General features: G+C 33.5%; 1 protein-coding gene across 1 annotated transcript; it reads left to right on the top strand.

Annotated features, from left to right (window-relative positions):
• The first annotated feature begins 5,340 nt into the window (after positions 1-5,340).
• Positions 5,341-17,887, top strand: LOC134232226 (ADP-ribosyl-[dinitrogen reductase] glycohydrolase-like). Its single transcript, XM_062714182.1, has 9 exons — positions 5,341-5,501; positions 6,535-6,645; positions 8,747-8,896; positions 9,620-9,763; positions 10,831-10,985; positions 11,953-12,106; positions 12,946-13,092; positions 14,889-15,019; positions 17,605-17,887. Exons 1-9 carry the CDS (start codon positions 5,487-5,489, stop codon positions 17,660-17,662), a joined length of 1,065 nt encoding a protein of 354 aa, XP_062570166.1. The 5' UTR covers positions 5,341-5,486; the 3' UTR covers positions 17,663-17,887.
• The last annotated feature ends 1,786 nt before the right edge of the window (positions 17,888-19,673 follow it).

Below are 19,673 nucleotides of genomic sequence, written 5' to 3'. Positions count from 1 at the left end.
TGCTATTTTTATGCAACTTTTAAGGTACATGTAGATCTTTTTTGCCCCTACTGTTCTCTACAAAAAATTGAATTCAATATCAAACATAGGTAATCAGAGATTACAGAGCTCACCTCAACGAATGTTGTCAATACGTAAGGCAAAGTCACACAATTAACCAACAAAAAGTGTACATTCAAAAATGCAAAATTTATGCAATTTTGATCTGATACTTTGGAATAGACGTATATAAAAACTTCAAACTAGTTCTTCATCACAAAAATGTTATTAAAATCCAGCATCTGGAGCAAGTCCATTTGTGTGCATCCTAAGATGTATCATCCATGCAAGTTTGCACAACATAGGGCTACTAGTTACTTAGAAATGAAACCTGCATAAAAAATTAACCTCTTCACCCATCAAGAAAAAAATGTAGGTAAGATTCAGCATCCGAAGCAAGTCTGATAGAATGCGTCTTAAGATGTATCATCCATGCAAGTTTAGTCATTATAAGGCTCATTGTAATTTGGAAATGAAACCTGCACCAAAAATTTTAGGATGTGTACTCATCTGGAAAATGTAGGTCAGATTCAGCATCCGATGCAAGTCTGGTAGTATACATCCTTAGATGTATCATCCATGCAGGTTTGGTCAACATAAGTCTTATAGCTACAAGAATGTACTTGGAAATGAGACCTGCACCAAAAACATTAACCTGTTCACTCAACGGGAAAATGTAGGTCAGATTCAGCATCCGAAGCAAGTCTGGTAGTGTACATCCTTAAATGTATCATCCATGTAAGTTTGGTCAACATAGGGCTTATAGTTACTTGGAAATGAGACCTGCACCAAAACTTAACCTGTTCAATCAATTGGAAAATGCAGGTCAGAATTAGCATCCGAAGCAAGTCTGGTAGTGTACATCTTTAGATGTATCATCCATGTAAGTTTGGTCAACATAGGGCTTATAGTTCCTTGGAAATGAGTAATACACCAAAAATGTTAACCTGCTCCAAAAACATTAACCTGGTCATTCCTTTACTGAAATTGCAGCATCTGAAACTTTGACTGGTACAATGAAACACACTAGAAGCATCTTCTATGCATGTCTTATCAATATGGGACATAGAAGACCTTAAAAAGAAATATGCTCCAAAAAAATTAACCTTAACCTGGGACGCCGACGCCGAGGGTATTACATAAGCTCCTCCATCTTCGTTGAGGTGAGCTAAAAATCACAATTTGCCATATCGTAGAGGACACAACTGTAATTATTGCTGTATTTAGTTTATGAATTGGACTTATATAAGAATATTTACTAGTTAATAGTTGTTTCAAATAATGGAATTTCACTGACAATGACGGCAGAAGAAAATGGAGTGAGTTACCTTACCTCAAAACTTTCTAGGAAAAATCTGATATGATGAATTTTTTCTGCCTTTTATAGTGACATCTCTTCAACTTTGGTACTTTGTTTAATTTACGTCTCTTAATCTTTATTGAATTAAACCACCGGAGATTTCAGTTAATCCAAGCTAATTGGTTTTTCACACCTGTCATCGTTTGATATTGCTAAAATTATCTTTAGGCAAAATAACATCAAAAGGACGATAATCTGACCCTCAATTATTTTAAGGTTTTACTCAATTATCATGTTGTAAATTTTGAATTTACTAGGGGGAGGTAAATGCATAATTGTAAATTTTGCATTTCCCTCCCCCTAGTAAATTCAAAATTTACAACATGATACAATTCAAATTTTTGTAGAAGACAGTACCATGCAATTTGGGGTCTTGCACACAGCTGCACAAAAGGTTAACTTTTCAGCTCTAGTGCATGTCAATCAATGTTTATATGGTAAAATTTAAAACATAAAATTTGAGTGTAGTCATCCTGTTTTCCAGTAATCATCCCGGTCACGTGACTTAAGTAAAAGATGGACGGGAATTTATGGCACGCCAAATTCACAAAAATAAACTAAACATAGTTCCACCGTTGATAAACTAGGTTTATCGAACTGTAGACTTTAGTTTACAATCGTGAACTATGGTAAACAATTCGTTAAGTATAGTTAAAATTCGTTATCTATAGTAAACAATTCGTTAACCATAGTTTTCGTCTGTAAAACTATATTTAATGGTTGTTAACCATAGTTTGCGAATGCTAATCTAAATTTATCTGTCTTTGATAAAACGTTAACAATAGATTTTGTTGATAAACATAGATTCACGTACGTCTGTAAACTATAATCTGCAATCGTGAACTATAGTTGAGAGTTATTAATCATAGTTTCACAAATCGTGAAACTATTTTGTTTATCAGATCGTCAACGATAGTTAAGAGTTGTAAACCATAGTTTACAATGCAAATCGTGAAACTGTATTTATCGGATAATCTATGATTTGCAATCTTAAGAATAGTTCACGGATCTGAAACATATATTATCGCGTTAACATGGTTAACAGATGTAAAATATAGATTAACGTTGTTAACTATAGTTTACAGTCCGTAAACTATAGTTTACAACCGATAAACCTAGTTTATCGACTGTGAAATTATGTTTAATTAACTCGTTTTTGTGAATTTGACGTGCCATAGAAATTCTCAGTTTCGCCTTCTTACTATTTTCGTGTCAACAGAGCGTTATATACTGATTTTCAATCAATCAACCAATTTAACTCAACAATGCACTGTCTATGTAAAGGGTAATATTAAATTGGTACATGTATCTCATGATACCAAAAAGTTGGACATGCAACCACAAAAGTTTCACTATATTTATGAATTGTCATAATTGTTTGTATGCTCTCCCTGATACAAACTGTTTTGGTGTAACACTTACATGTCTGTGGGATATCTAGGAAGTATAATGTGTACTTAAATGAGGATACATATTAGTTTTATTTATATATAATTATGTAGATTAAAATAAAATTAATAAATAAGAATACTGGCCATATGGGTCGGAACCGAGGAGGGTTGGGGGTGGGGGTTAGTACCCCTCTTAAAGGTAGATATAATATAGGCAATGATTATTGGGGCGTATTCTCCAATTTTTTGTTTTTGTTTTTGTTTTGACCCCCTCCTCCTGCAAAACAGGACTCCTGGTTTGGACAATTTTCCTTTTTTCTGCTTGTCAAAATTTTTGCAGGTTTGGATTTTTTCCCCTTTCAATTAGCAACCTCCCCTCCCTTACCTTCAAATTGTTTTGACGCCACTGTTTAATTGTCACATGTTCTTTAAACAGTTCATTTAAAGATAACTTAATGATACCTGTATGTAACATTTAAACTAGATCTATTTTGCCCTTTAAGATTTAAATTGAATAAACTGAAATTTACAGTGCAAGTTCTAAACAGTTTGCACTCAACTCGGATATTCTGAATATTTGTAAATTGAGTTAAAATATATCTATTGGGTTCCGAAACTTCATAAGAATACTTACAAAGATGCATTGCGGGTCCCAGTAAATGTTCAATCAAGCCTCTTTCTTTACTCCTCACTAAGATATTAAAGGTAGTGAAGGAGAAACTTCAACTTCAAGAGTACTATGCAACAATTTACTAGTATTCAAGAGGTGGTGTGAATCAGATATGGATAGTCAAAAATTCCAAAGAACTTTTGGACAATTTGAAATCACAAGATTTTACCAAAATCAACAGCTTGAAAACTTACGACTTTTCAACTTTATACACAACCATTTCCCACGATAAAATAAAGTCCAGGCTTTTTGATATCATTAATTGACAGCTGCCTTTTCAATAAAAAAAGAGAAAAATTACTTACCTGGTCATTAGACATTTGCAAAATTACATGTATTTTGTTAAAACACTCTTTAATATTCTGATTGCACACACACGTACTGTGAAGTTGACATCAAAAAGATGCTTGAGTTTTTGATTGAAAAAAAAATGTATTTATATAGCAAAGGGAATGACTTCTTTTCAATAAAATACAAATAATAATAATGTGCAAATTTCAAATAATTTGATGAAAATATACCCCTGCTTATTACACATATATTATAACTTTTAAAATATACTCTGTTTGCCTTTTGCATGCCAAGGAGCAGAGATTGATTGTATATATTTTATGATATATTGTTAAACGTCCCTCTCGAGAATTTTTTCAATCACACAGAGGCACATATAGTCAAAATAGCCTAGTAGCACTTACACTAAAACCCCTGACCCAGTGGCCATTAAATTTTGAAACATTTTTCAGGTGTCCTCGCTTATCCTTTAGAAGCATGCACTTTAATTGTATGCTAAATATCAAGGCGCAGAAAGGCTAAATATTTCAAAGAAATAAAGCATTTTTCACTGTATAATCAATAGATCTATTCTTCCAGCAGACCTTGGGGCAACACAAATAAGTACTCATAATCTACATATCTGTACACTTAATTTGTTTGCTAGATATTTATAGGAGCAGAGAAGATTTTCAAAGAATTATAATGCATTTTCACTTCATAATTTAGTCCTGCCCTATAACATGTAGATGTGAAATCCTTGAACCAGGAAATTGAGACACTCTTGTTATCAAACCTACGCATTTGGTTTGTTTGGTTATGTCCAAGAGTTGGGAATAAAATTTTCAAAGTATTCATGTACATTTACTATATATATAATGGTTGGAGGCCCCTTTCCCGCAGAACCTAAAACCCAAAGGCCATGAATTTTACAATTTTGGAACAAGCAGCCGTGGTCATTATAATGAAGGTGAAGAGTACGGATCAACAATGGAATCAACACAGAACGCATGCAGAGGGGTAGATGAAAAAAAAAAAGGGGAAATGGCATTTAATAATCCAGACCTAAAGTTTGTGACAATGAAAAATATTGCAAAGAAAGGTGGGGGTGGGGGACACCCATCAAATTATGTAACCGTGCCTTGCGTTTGTCTTTTAAAAACCTAGGAGAAGAAAAGATTGTACAGTCAACCCAAGCCATTCGCAGTCAAGAATTTTAAATGCATTTTCACTTTTCAATTAAAAGTGCCTTGTCCTAAAACCACTGATGAAATTGCTAACCCGGGGTCATGATGATTACCTATTTGGTTTGTTTCTTTTTTTACCAAGGAGCGAAGAAGAATATTTTCAAATATGTACTTATGCCCCCCCCCCTTTTTTCCCCCTTCCACAGCGGACATCCTTAAAGAAGACTGGACAGTGGTATTTGCCATCAAAATAGGCGAATGTTGATACCACATTCTTGCTTTTACCTGCTTTCACTCTCATTTTCTATATTTTCCATATGATTAGATTTTTCTTCACATCTCCTAATTATTTCGAATCTCGGTTCTCCCATGCTTCTACATTTACCGCCATTCAGGAAAAAATATGTCGGGATCGAAAGTCTAAAAATTGAGAGCCATCATCTGCACATTCATAATAATTTATGATTATTTTTTTAATTTTAGGCAGTAAGTAACTGTTGATTATATTGATTTAATAATATTTAACCAATGTGGATTTAACATTGATATATCCTGATACTTTTGTGGACATGGCAACGTTGAATGTAAGTGATAAACATGATAAAGCATTAAAACATAAGATACATGCTCTTCATCAGATTCAGAGATCAAATGGTACAGCTGTGTCAGTGTGGAAGCGTAACGTTAGATGTTGAATCGAATGTATTTTTATATAACTTGATTTCCTCGCTCGAGGCTGTAACCTTGTCAATTTACTGATTGATTTAAATTTGTGAATTAAAATTTACTAGAATCAAGTTAAAGGATTTAATCTGAATAATGAACTAGCTGCAGATCTGTAGCTCTCCGAAAAAAAAGTATATTGATAGACCGGAGAGCTACAGTGCCACCCATTGAAAAAACTGTATATTTATTGCGCACAAAAAAGTGCACTCGGTTCTCGATTTATTTCTCCATGTTTTTAAAACTGTAATCTCAAAATATTACTAACCATGTGTTCCTAACATATTCTTTCGCTGTTTTCACAACCAAACATTCCTCATAATTGTTGTTAATAGTCCTCCTGACCCTGATATTGTAATCATCGAACATTTGGCTTATTTATACTGCCATTTTGGTTTCAAAGATAATTCGGTCCAATAAGCTTCGTTTGGATGTCAACTACGAGAGTAATTGATAGGAGATAAAGGAATTTTTTGAAAACTTTCCTTATTTGCAATTAAGATAAGAATTTAGAAGAATTAATTTAGAACCGAGCGCACTTTTTTGTGCGCAATAAATATACAGTTTTTTCAATGGGTGGCACTCCGGTCTATCAATATATTTTTTTTGGAGAGCTACAGATCTGCAGCTAAATAATGAACATGATCATGATGATGAAAAGGATAATAAAATAATTATATTTTACAATGTATATTTACAGATACTTGGCCCTGAGTCGTATCGGAGCTGTATTATATGTTTACATTGTGTGAATGATGCTATATGCTTAGTTGTACAATGTATATTTACAGATTCTTGGTCCTGTCTCGTTACAGAGCTATGTTTACTTATAATATGTCTACAATGTGTGAGTGATGCTACATGTATATGCTAACAATATAATTATATTTACAGATTCTTGGCCCTGAGTTACAAAGTCATATCAGAGCTGTGTTATATGGACAGTGTGTTGGGGACGCTCTTGGACTTCTGACCGAGTTCTTGACCAAAGAAGAGGCAAAAGAAGTAGGCCCTATCTTTTATGTTTTATGAACAATTTGTGGGGTATGCTTTTGGTTTCTGATGAAATACCTGACCAAGCAAAAGGCTGAATAAGCAAGCCACGGCCACTTACACCATGAACAGTCAGGGGCAAGATGGAATGAAGTTATTTTCTAAAATAACTTGTTTATGTTACTTTATTTATCAATTACTAAACAAAAAAGTAACTCATTTGAGTTAATGCTTAAAAAGAAGAACAGGTATTAGTTTTGCAAAAAACATTAATATTTTGAGATTGCTGCTGATTTAAGATGAATTAAGGCTAAAGAAAATTGTAAATATATGTACTTCTTTTAATAGACTCAACAAACTTAATATCTTCTGAGCAGATATGATGATATTAAGAAAATAACATGATAGTTTTCAAGGAAAAATAATTCCATTTCATTAACATTTCAGAGGTCAATTACACATCTTCCGCCAATTTTGCCAACATTGAGACTAATTTTCCTATAATCTTTGGATATTACAGTTACTGTACAATCTCTATGTTTTACATTTTTTGTGCAAAGCTGTAGATTTTTGTGCAAGAGTTTTAAAGTGAGGTGGTTTAAGGATGAAATAATTGAAATAAGTTATAATTTGTTGGATTTCAAGGTGTTAAATGTTAAAGATAGATTACTTTTACTGTCAGGAACCATCTACCAGTACTTAATAACCCAAGCACAGCATGACTAAATCCTTTCAGATGCCAGTAGGTTTACAATAATGAGTAGTAAAGTATCAATAACAGGTATAAGTTACTGAAGAAAACCATAATCAGGGGAAGATAACCCAAAATGTTGACATTTAATAACTGAAACAAATTATTTCAAAAATAACTTGTTTCCATGATGCCCTTGACTGATGAACGCAGAATACTCGATCTAAACTTATTACATTAATCATGTTAATTGGCTGTGTATTTTATTTAGCGTTTTTGTGGAAAAACAACTTACAAGCACATTATTAAATCTTCTAATTCTACAACTGTACATCAGTCCACTCTCTTTATTTAATTATCTGGGTAATCATGGTAATTCTTTATGAACCTAACAGGTTTTAATTCTAAAACTTTCAGTTTTCATTACTGGAACTCTTTAAATTAGAGGTCTGTCTGGTTGTCTGACTGCGGCAATTAAAGACCATGAAAGCAATGCAGAGAATACAAAATATGTCAATCACATTCCAGTTTAAAAATTTTAAGTGTATTTGTCATTCCTGTAAACATGGTTAATGAGTGCAGTGGAACCCAAATCTCGCTATTACGGTGACCGTTTTATATGATGGAATGCTTTTTACGTTGTAACCTTTACAAAAAAGAACCGTTTATTATGTTGTACACAAAAGCCAGGTCTCAGTATTACGATGTAAATATTTTGTCAACATTATTTTCACTCCGTGTATAAGAGCTAGTAGACCTATGATGAGAATGAAAGCCATGAAATCAATTCATAATTCATTGATAAACATAAGGACATATTTGAAGCATGTAATTTGTATTTCTAGATGGACCTTCTACATTTGTCAATAACAGAACAGCCTGAAATGTTATATATTATCAATATAAACTTTATTGTTATAGTTCTGATGCATGTTAAGTTCACAAAAAAACAGTATTTCATTTTGAATTCATGCTTGTTAGGGTTTACTCTTCATTGATGTCACAAAACAGCACACTAAGAACTTTAACTCTTTCATAGTGGAAATAGAAAGCATTGAAAATAAATATGTTTAAATCAAATTACATGTAAAACAATATTAGATAAATTTTTAATATCAAGTACAGTACTGTGGAAATACTTTATTTCACAAGGTCATAATTCCGCTGAATCACAATTTCTGTTTAATCTGCGGGTAGAAAATTAAACTCATCATCTGATTCTTAAACTGTCACTATATGCTTTACATCAATATTAAGTACCCTTGGCCAAATTTCCACGGAAAATTTGTGACCGCGTACATAGTGTTAAGTAATACCACGCAGAAAAAAGTACTTCAACAGTATTCCACTAAAATCTTTAAAAACTGAAAGGATCTAGAACTGTAATATATTTGTTGGTATATATTTTTGTTCTGGTTCCAGTATTTTGGGAAATTGAAGGACAGTCTGGAATATAAACACAAGGCCCTGGTAGATAACCCCCATCAGAGTCGCTGGAAGGAGGGCGACTGGTCTGATGACTCCGATCAGATGATTATAATAATGATGTCACTCACAGACAACAATGGAATGGTGAGTAGGACTAGATGATTATAATAATGATGTCACTGACAACAATGGAATGGTGAGTAGGACCAGATGATTATAATAATGATGTCACTCACAGACAACAATGGAATGGTGAGTAGGACCAGATGATTATAATAATGATGTCACTCACAGACAACAATGGAATGGTGTGTAAAGCCAACAGTATCAAAACAGATTAATAGGAAGAAAACAAGCTTTTTCATTTGTGCTGCCATAAATGATGTACTCTAGTAGTAGAACTCACCATATTGCATGTTTTTCCTACATGAAATCAATATTCAACTGTCACTCACTTAGTAATTTTTCTTAATGATACATCTTATCTTTTATGTCAAGGTCTTGGTATTAAATTAATATCTAAATGACACTCATCAAGTACATTTTCCCTCTAAATGTCTTAACTTTTTTCTCGAAATCATGGTATTGAGTTAAGGTCACATTTTACAAGTCAAGGTCACTTGGGCAATTGTGTGGGATACTGTCATAAGTTTTAAACCTATTATTATTTTTTTCTAATTATTTTATTACCCAAATAGTCATTTTGAAATCATTCTGCAACAATAAATTTTGTCTAGGTATACTCTGCTAAAATTTATATTGTTCCATTTAATCTTGCCTTTGATTGCTGTTCATTATCTTGATCATATTTACATCTTGAGGAGGAATGTTCAAAACATCATGTTTGTTTGACCACTTTGTGTTTAGGTGAATCATAAAGACATTGCACGCCGATTTCTGGACTGGATGAAGAAGGGATTTCCTGAGTTGGGGGATTTCGTTGGAATGGGAATTGGAAAAACAACCGACCTTGTTCTACGCCACAAAAGTTACCTAGATGATCCTTACACAGTTTGTATATTTCATCTTGTACTTCAAAACTGCTATTTCAAAAAAAAATCTTTTGTACTCCTGGAAGTCTAGCAGACTAAAACTTTGTAGTTTAAAAATTTCAGCTAGCCCTCTACCAAAACTGCGATTCAAATTAGACTTAATTGGCAATACATGTACATGTCAAACAAAACTTTTATTAAATCTTTGAAAATTCATCTTCCTAACATGTGGAAGTTCAACAGATTTAAGAGTTCATTAGTTTGTGTCCCTTTCTGATCACATGATTAAACATGAACACATGATTAGAACATAATTATCACATGATTAGCATAAGGACAAAATAGTGACATGATAACATGATCAAAACAAAGTCACATGATTAGCATTAGAACAACATGGTGTCATGATAAGGACATGGTCACATGATAAGAATATGATCACATTATTAGAATATGATAATATGAATAGAAAATGATAAGGACATGAGCATATATATATTTATAAAAGTTATGGTAAAACACGTGTGTCATGATAAGGACATGGTCACATGATAAGAATATGATCACATTATTAGAATATGATAATATGAATAGAAAATGATAAGGACATGAGCATATGATAGGAACATGAGTACATGATAAGGACATCACATGATAGGGACATGATCACATAACAAGGACAGCATGGTAAGATTGATTGATTGTATGCTGTTTAACGTCCCTCTCCAGAATATTTCACTGATATGGAGATGTCACCATTGCCGGTGAAGGTCTGCAAATTTGGGCAAATGCTCGACACTTACGGTCTTTCAGCAGGGAGGGATCTTTATCGTGCAACACCTGCTGTGACACGGGACCTCAGTTTATACGGTCTCATCTGAAGGACCGCCCCATTTAGTTGTCTTTTACGACAAGCAAGGGGGTACTGAGGACCTATTCTAACCCGGATCCCCACAGGGTCAGCATGGTAAGATGATTAGGACATGATCACATGATTAGGACATACTCACATGCTAAGGACATGATAGTGACAACATGGTTATAATTATGATAAAGGCATGATCATGATCTATCCTTCTGTTGTAGGCAGCTGAGAGTGTGTGGAGGGAGAGCCAGTGTAAGGTGGCCCCTAATGGAGCTGTGATGAGGACCAGTATCCTGGGGGTCCACTCTTTTCATGACCTGGAACAGGTGGCCAGGAACGCAGCAGATGTGGCCAGAATCACTTACTATGATCCAAGGTCAGTTTTGGTCATGCTGAGTTATGCCTGGGGCTTAGAATAATTCACTGTGACCCAAGGTTAGTTTGAGGTCAAGTTAAGTTTTGGCAGACTGTAGAATAACTCACTATGACCCAAGGTCAGTTTGAGGTCAAGGTAAGCTGTGGCAGAGCTTAGAATAACTTACTATGACCCAAGGTCAGTTTGAGGTCAAGCTGAATTGTGGCAGGGGCTTAGAAATGTGAAACAACAGTTGAACTGCACACAGCAGAAATGTCTTAACTTACAAGTGCTGAACACTACGGAGTAATTGGTCAATTGCTTGCATATAAAAAAAATATTCAAGTCAGAGTGTTTTGGAGGAAATGCTAGCACAAAATGCTTTTCATTATTAAATGTTTCAAATTAAGCAAGGTATCAAAGTTCCAAATATATATAATTATATAGAAAATCAATACCTGTTACAATTGGAAAGATAGCAATTATCTTGTATATTTTATCATGATTTGTTTTTCATCTGTAGGACTTTTCATTGTATTTTTCTTTACTAACAAATAGAGGACAAAATATGTAATGTTGCATTCTGTTTGTATATGCTTCACCAAATTCAAAAATATTACAGCACATTAAACTCTTTAAGAGTTCTATAAGCATGTCATTAGCTAGTTAGAGCTCACAGTATAAAGGGACCATTTAAAACAATAATTATACAAAAGATAAAAAAAACTGAAACATCCAACGAGTTGCAATCCTTAGAAAAGGCTGTGAAGGAGTTTAGAATCTGATGTTAAAGTAGTGGTGGGGACTTCCACTTTGACATATTTGCATGAATATTCAATGTTCATATACTAAGCTTAACTGATGAATATTTAAAAAAAAAACTCATAACAAGATTAACAAAATAAATAAGAAATCTTTAAAGATACCAGACCTCTGCTAGGATCAACAAAATCAATAAATACAAAAAAAATGATATCATTCTTTATAGATGCCAGGCCTCTGCGGTTGCTGTGTCGGTTGCTATAGCAATAATGTTGCAGAAGAAAGAGAAGCACTTGGACAGAGGAGGTCACTACAATGTTGGCACCATCATTAAGGACAGCTATGATATGGCTGTCAGATACATTGAAGATAAGGACCAGGTATGTGTATGACCTTGACCCCTGCTCCATCATCAAGGATATTTACGACATGGCTGTCAGATACATTGATGATAAGGAACAGGTATTATCACCTTGACCTCTTTCTTTCCTCTTCTTGTCAGAGACCTGTAGATCTGAATGCATTAATAAGGTTTTCATTCTCTGTCTATTTGTCTGACTGTCGCTGCATAAACATTTTTTCAAAATTAGTTTTTCATTTTGGTCAGATTTCAAGAAGACTTGGTACACAGGTAGACTAAATTATGAAATAAAAAAAAAATCTGTTTATAATTGGCTTGATCTCAATCCTCAAAGTTGCCATGGTTAAAAGAAATGGAATTTTTTGTGATTTTTTCCCAATGTTAACTTTTGTACTGTTTTGATCTGATCAAATACTGTGAACCAACTACTTTTATGTAATCTTATATTCACAATTTGTCAGTTTGCAATTAGTCTACAACGTTAATATTTTGCATCCGAAGAAACATTCTCTACTGAAACAAAGCAATATAAATGGTTCGGGGTAATTAGTATTTGTTAGTTTAAGAAGATTACAAAACTTATTGAACTGTTGATGTGCTAGGGCTTTAATAATCCATATGTATATTCTTTGTGAAAGAACTTTTCTTAACAACTATGACCTTGGAGTTTCACTTACTTTTCAAAATGATTAACATTTGGACATAATTTCTTGATGCTTGTTGCTTGGACTTTCATTTTTTCACCCTTTGTTCTTGCTTTAGAGTTTAAGTTGGATTAGGAAAAAAAATGTAACCTAAATTACAGATATGGGGGCATTCATATTTCACAAACACATCTTGATTTTTTTTTCTTGATAGAAACAAGAATTACTGACTTATATGAAGTGTTCAGATATAAAACAACTAAAACTATCAGTTGGTTACACGTTCAAGACCATGGGCTCTGGATTCTGGGCACTCAAGCAGAATGATTTCCGCAAAGCCATCACAAAGATTGTCATGCAGGTGAGATAAATCCAAGCTACTTTACCTGGAGATTGATCATTTTAGCTTAAGGGTCATTGATATTCTGATAAGAGAGGAAACTCTTTATGACATAAATGTCTATTATTCCTTTAAGTTAAAGTGTGTTTGTTGTCCAATTTTGGCTATGCTATAATGTTTGTATTTTTCTTAAAAAATACATTTCTTATGATTTTCAAAAAGAGTAACATTTTATATGAGAGAGCAGAGGGTTTATGAACCTGAGGAAAAGAATTAATTGGAGGAAAAAAATAACATTGAAAATCTTGAGGAATCAAAGCATCCAGAGATTGTGCATTTTTCAGAAATCTGAAATAAAGAGTGAAACTCCATATCTGGCACCAAGACCATAAACTGAAAACATACGAGGGGGTATCAAAAAGTTCGTGGACTTGCGCCATAAAATTAAAACCGCTTTAGGTACATCAATGAATTTTAAAATAACTATTTAGCATCATCTTTTCTATCTATAGAGTCATAAATTTTATTCTTTAATAAATAAGTAATGTTTAACATTATGTCAAGGTGGTACATAATTTCTTGGTGCTTGTAAAACAGCACTGGACTTTTGATATGTACATTTGACTTAAAAATCCTGTTTTCAAGTATGGTTACCATTGTTCCATAAAGTGTGGAATTTTTTGTCTCATTCTGGAAGTTCCATGAAATTTTATCATAGATTTAACATGGAGTGTCCAAACAATTAAGGCTTGAAAATGACGTCAAAAAAGGGGAAGTGTTTCCTTTTCCAACATTCTTTGAAGTTTTGCCCCTGAAAAAAACTAGTATAGGCCAAGGAATTATTTAAACTTGCTACGAAGAAATAATATGCAATATGAGTACTTGTTTTTTAATGCAAAAATAAATTCAAAGAGAAAAGTGATGCAAAATTAATGTCAATTTGAAGTCAAGTGTGAAAAATCAATCACGTCAAAGATAAGGTTGATCATGTATTGTATCTATTGAACTCCAAAAATCAAAATATGCTGGCACAATCAAGCCAGGATCTCTCCCAGTGTAAAAATCCACTTGCAATTATACATGTACTATATGCATTGAAACCCGCTGTACATGACATTTTTAAATTCATATAAACAAGACAGGTTCAATTCCTTACTTATCTCCAGGGAATCTCGATCATCAAAATAAGTGTATGAGGTAGAGAAAGTGGACATTGAAAAACAATGACGTTTAATGACATAAATGTCGACAGCGCCAGGAGATCATATAATGTTATTTTTATTTTATAATGATTTGGGAAATAATTAACGTATCAAGCTAAAATTTTCAAAATTTCTTTATTTTTTGTTGTTTTATGTTCCTTATAAATTTCGAAAGCACATGCAGACTACATAGTACTAATTTTATAGCCTCAGTCCACAAACTTTTTGATAACCCCTTGTACTTAAGTCAAAACTTCAAATAAAATTATAATTTTGAAATAATTTTTATACCAAGCAAACATTTTTGATTGGAATATTATATAATTCTGCAAATTTTGGATGAGATATGTTTTATAAATGACAAGCTATTAAAATCAAAATTTTGACATTAGTCTATTCTCAATGTATTGCCAGAGGTTATGGTCTTCAGGCCAGGTACCTTGAGACACACAATAGATCAGAGGACTGGTGTGTTGTCTAATTTAGGGAGGAGATGCGGATACCAATGCCTCTGTAACTTGAGCTCTGATGTGTTGTTATTTATAGGGAGGAGATGCGGATACCAATGTTGATCTGTTGGGGTGTTAATTAAGATTGATGTGTTGTTATTTATAGGGAGGAGATGCGGATACCAATGCCTCTGTTGCTGGAGCTCTTTTGGGGTGTAAGCTGGGACTCGAGGCCATCCCTCAGACATGGACAGAGAATCTTAAACATAAAGAGTGGCTCGACCAAAAAATGGACAGGTAATATTGATATTGATATATTGTTTAACGTCCATCTCGAGAATTTTTCACTCATATGGAGACACCACCATTGCTGATGGAGAGCTGCAGATTTTGTCCTCAGCACTCAGGGCCATTGAGCAGGGAGGGATTTTTTTTGTGCCAGCACCTACTGCGACACAGGGCCTCGGTTTATACAGTCTCATCCAAAGGACTGGTCTCCACGTCCCACAGTGTATTAAAAATGACAACTTAAGGATCAAAATTACTTCGCGACATTAGTCTATTCTCTAACCACTGTTCCATGCAAGCGACTGGACAGGCAATAAATCTACCATACCACCCCAACCTAAATATAATAGGGGTAAAGGTATTAGGATTGGGGTAGAGAAAGTGTGTGGAGGGGGAGATTTATACTGGAATCACCTGAAGTTTTGACCCTCTCTTTGTAAATAATTTCTTTTTCTTCAGGGATTAGGTGGTAATTACACTTCCAGTAACGAAGTTGGGGAACATATTGTTTTTACTCTGTTTCTTATTATTATTATTATTATTATTATTATTATTCTTTTTTCTTCTTATTTCTTCTCCGGGACTTTTTTGTCCGGAAGTGTTCTCAGAAACTGTTCACCAAACTAAGTTAAAACCTTTTTAGGGTTAGTAGGCATGTTGTGTAGATGTGCCGAACGAAGGTCATTTTGCGCGCATTCGCATGCACGTGCGGGCGCGTGCAATGAGTAAACTGACTGATATATTTAATATGGTTGTAACTTTTATATTTTTTGATAAAATGTTTTGAAAGTCATTATATAAAGATATATAAGTTGTGTACATAAGATGACATGGTCAAATTTGCATGAACTCACGCGCATGCACGTGCACTTTGCTCTGATTGGCTGAAACAGAAATCTTAATATCTTTTTTGTTTTATGATGAAATGCTTTGAAACTTATATCATAGACATGTATTAGGATGTACTACAATATGATATATAAAATTTTTCATGAAATCACGCGCATGCACGTGCGCTGCAATCTGATTGGTTGAAACTTTAAATGACTATAACTCCCTTGGTTTTCAACCAAACAGCATGGGATTTGGAACATAGATAGACATAAAGGACTCCTACAAGATGGTATGGTCACCATTCACATGCATGCACGTGCGTGCACGTGCGCTTTGCTCTGATTGGCTGAAACAAAAATCTCAATATCTTTTCTGTTTTTTTACAAAATGCTTTGAAATTTAAAACATAGGCATACTTTAAGATGTCCTACAATATGATAAAATAATTGTCATGGAAACATGCGCATGCACGTGCGCTGCAATCTGATTGGCTTAAACTTTAAATGGCTATAACTCCATTGTTTTTCAACCAAACAGGATGGGATTAAGAACATAGACAGACATAATGGACTCCTACAAGAAGGTATGGTCATCATGCACGTGCATATGAGTAAAATAGTGTATACAAGATGATATCGACATTACGCTCATGCAATCACATGCGCACGCCTGCATTGCTTAAATTTGAAATACTTGGTATACTTTTGGGAAAACGTTGTTGCCGTCTTAAATGCATAGATTTTGCCTTCTTTAATGAAACTTACATTTTTTTTCTTCAAGGATTCGATTAGCACTAGTTTTCTTTAGAATTATTTAATGAGGAATGTCTCTGTATTTTTGTAAAATAAACATTAATATATCACTTTAGGACCAGGGATTCTTATATCATTTAATATAAACTGAGAGAGAAAAAGCTATATTTGGCTTTGAATGTTTCATTAAACATGACTTACTATGTTCATAAGAAGAGTCAATCTCTTGACGTGTAGATTTAAGTTTAAAATGTACAAGGTGAAAATATTAAATGGAGATCAATTTAATAAAATCAGAAAATAAAATAAAATCATGATAAGGGTACAAAATGGACCTTTTGAAAAAACAGAGGTGGGATCAGGTGACTTGGAGGAGAAAGCATCCCTGTCACCTGGCCATTAACCTTATGTATTGCTCACATATAAGAAGTCAACACAGTCAACGGTGTATTTAAAAAACGGTCTTAAAATTGGCATGGAACATTTAAGTCCCCCCCCCCCAAAAAAAAACAAAAACAAAAACAAAAACAACAGGTAATTAGATTTTTACTTGTTATTAAAGATGTGTGCTTTGACCCTGTCCCAAGGTCATAAGACTTAAGAGTTAAAAATCTGAGGATAAATCTTAGATTATTGTTCTAGCTGCCGCTTTGAACAGAGAAACATTACTTTACTTAGACACAGTTGCCTGTGACTTAAGTTTATTGGAATATTAGATATGGTCAATGTTACAGGTTTACGAAGTATTTTCAGAATTAAAAAAACACACACACACACAAACACAATTTGAAAAACAATATTTTGTACCTGAATATATAAAATATATCTTGATCAAAAAAGATTCTGATTTTTTTTTTTAAGTAAATCCAAATTTAAGTCTGAGATGTCCGTGCTTAATAGATATATCAGTTCAAATTGTGTTCTAGATTAAGTGCAGATGAAAAACTCTCAGTTTTTTCATATATTTTACATGAAAACATAATCAGTTTAATTTCACAACTATTACAGGTACTTTACAGTGATCAATGAGGGCAATGTTGAGTCTGAGGAAAAACCGAGCTCATAAAGTAGAATATTGGATGTTAGTGCGATATTTGGCATCAGTGCAATATTGGATATCAGTGCAGTATTGAACATCAGTGCAATTTTGAACATCTCTGATTTTTTGTTTTTTGGAGATCGAGACTGGAATGTTCAACAAGATACAATTGATCATGTTCATTATTGGACTTTAATTTCTTGAGCATGAGGTGTTCAATTTAGTGTAGATTGCCAATTTTTAGCCACAACTCATTTTTTTTTTAAATTTTGGAATTTTTTAAAAAAAAAATATATATATATTTAACAAGTATAGAATGCTTTTGTTTGAGATGTAGTATAAAAAGAAATTTTACTGCTTCAAAAAAGTTCTTTAATAAACTGACACTGGCCCATTGCAGTCATTATATTCAATCAAAAATCTGCTAGAAGTAACAAAAGAAGAATTTAAATGTAATAAAATGCAATATGGGTAAAATGGAAAACTAATTAAGAATCACTGTATAATTTCAGTTGCAAGGTTCAGGAAAGACTGTAAGAGATGTATTTTGTTGTAAGGTGTTGTAAGATGAGCAGTGCTAGATATGCTCAATTTCAATAAGCTGTCCTGAAATTCATAAGAGATATTGCTCATATATGTATATCAAAGATTCCTTTTGTCCTGCTCATACATCAAGGACTATTTTTTACCTATTCATAGACCAAAGACATTTTTAACTTTGCTCATAAATCAAAGACTCTTCACGACCTGACATTATGTAATGACCACTAACCTCTATCATTTCTGCAAGATCAAGGTCACTGGTAGAAAACTGAGTATTTTTGTCTAATCCTTAACTTTGCTTTTGACAACCAGTTAAAAACACACGAAAAAGCTCTTTGGGTTGGCAAGGGCTACATACAAGGTCATATAACTAGTTCAATGCCTCTTGTAATGACCATTGTCCAGCTGCAAGGTCATTTGTGCAAGATCAAGGTCACTGGTATTTTTTCAGAACTGCAAAATTCTGAGCTGTCTAATCCTTAACTTTGCAGTAGACAAACAGTTGAAATTCGTACTAAGCACAGAAATGACATTTACATTTGTCATGGTGTTCACCAGAGGTCAAATAATCAAGTTCTCTTGCAAGAATAGAATAAAAGCAGACAAAACATTTGATCAGGCCAAAGGCATTGTTTTTTAAATCTGTTCACTTGTTGGCATTTCAACTTTCAGGTATTTTTTTTTCTTGGTTATTGTCAGCAACGTACATTATCCTAAGCAGAGAGCCAAAAACATGATACAATTGGTTTTTTATTCTGAAAAATGTATTTTATTAAGCCAGAATTATGATGAAGTTTAGAATGAGTATAGTTAATAATTTTTAGCAGAAGAATCCTCTAATTGTATGATGGCCATGATTTGGACACTAGGGAATATTTGTACATGATTCTTTATGTATGAGACATGAAAGTAATAAGGTGACCACTACCTCCCGTTATTTGTTTTGTTTGCTCTGCTTCTATTTTGTATTATTTTATTAACTTGGATATTGAAAGACTGAATGTTCGTTATCTCCATATTCTACTTTTACTTTTTTTCAATAGGGTCATGTTTAAAAATTGTTTGGTTGCCCTTTCCTGACAGACTGGCTAAAAATGGCCGACTCAAAAACTTTGTATCCATTATGGCCATGATTTGGACACTAATTAATAACTGTACAAGATTCTTTTTGTATGAGACTGAAGAAGGTAATAAGGTGAGCCCTGCGGACTACTACCTCCTGTTAATTGTTGTACTGTTTTTAATAGGGCCATGCTTAAAAATTGTTTGGTTGCCCTCTCCCGACTGACTGGTTAAATGGCCTCACTCAAAAAATTTGTTACCTCCTGGAAACAGTTACTTTTTTTATGAATCCCTGATAACAAATTGTGAGAAACTAAAATAAGATCAGGATTGATGTTGAAATTTTATGTGGGAAATTTTTTGTCCCACCTTTATACCAACCAAACTTTTTCATGATGGGTCGAGAGAGGGCAAACAAACATTATTGTAAAGT

This window comes from Saccostrea cucullata, unplaced genomic scaffold (assembly GCF_032062105.1).
Source record: "Saccostrea cucullata isolate Sc308-1 unplaced genomic scaffold, CSIRO_AGI_Scuc_v1 ctg408, whole genome shotgun sequence".
NCBI lineage: Eukaryota > Metazoa > Mollusca > Bivalvia > Ostreida > Ostreidae > Saccostrea > Saccostrea cuccullata.
The sequence above is the reverse complement of the archived record's forward strand: the minus strand, read 5'-3'. Positions and strand labels throughout refer to the sequence as shown.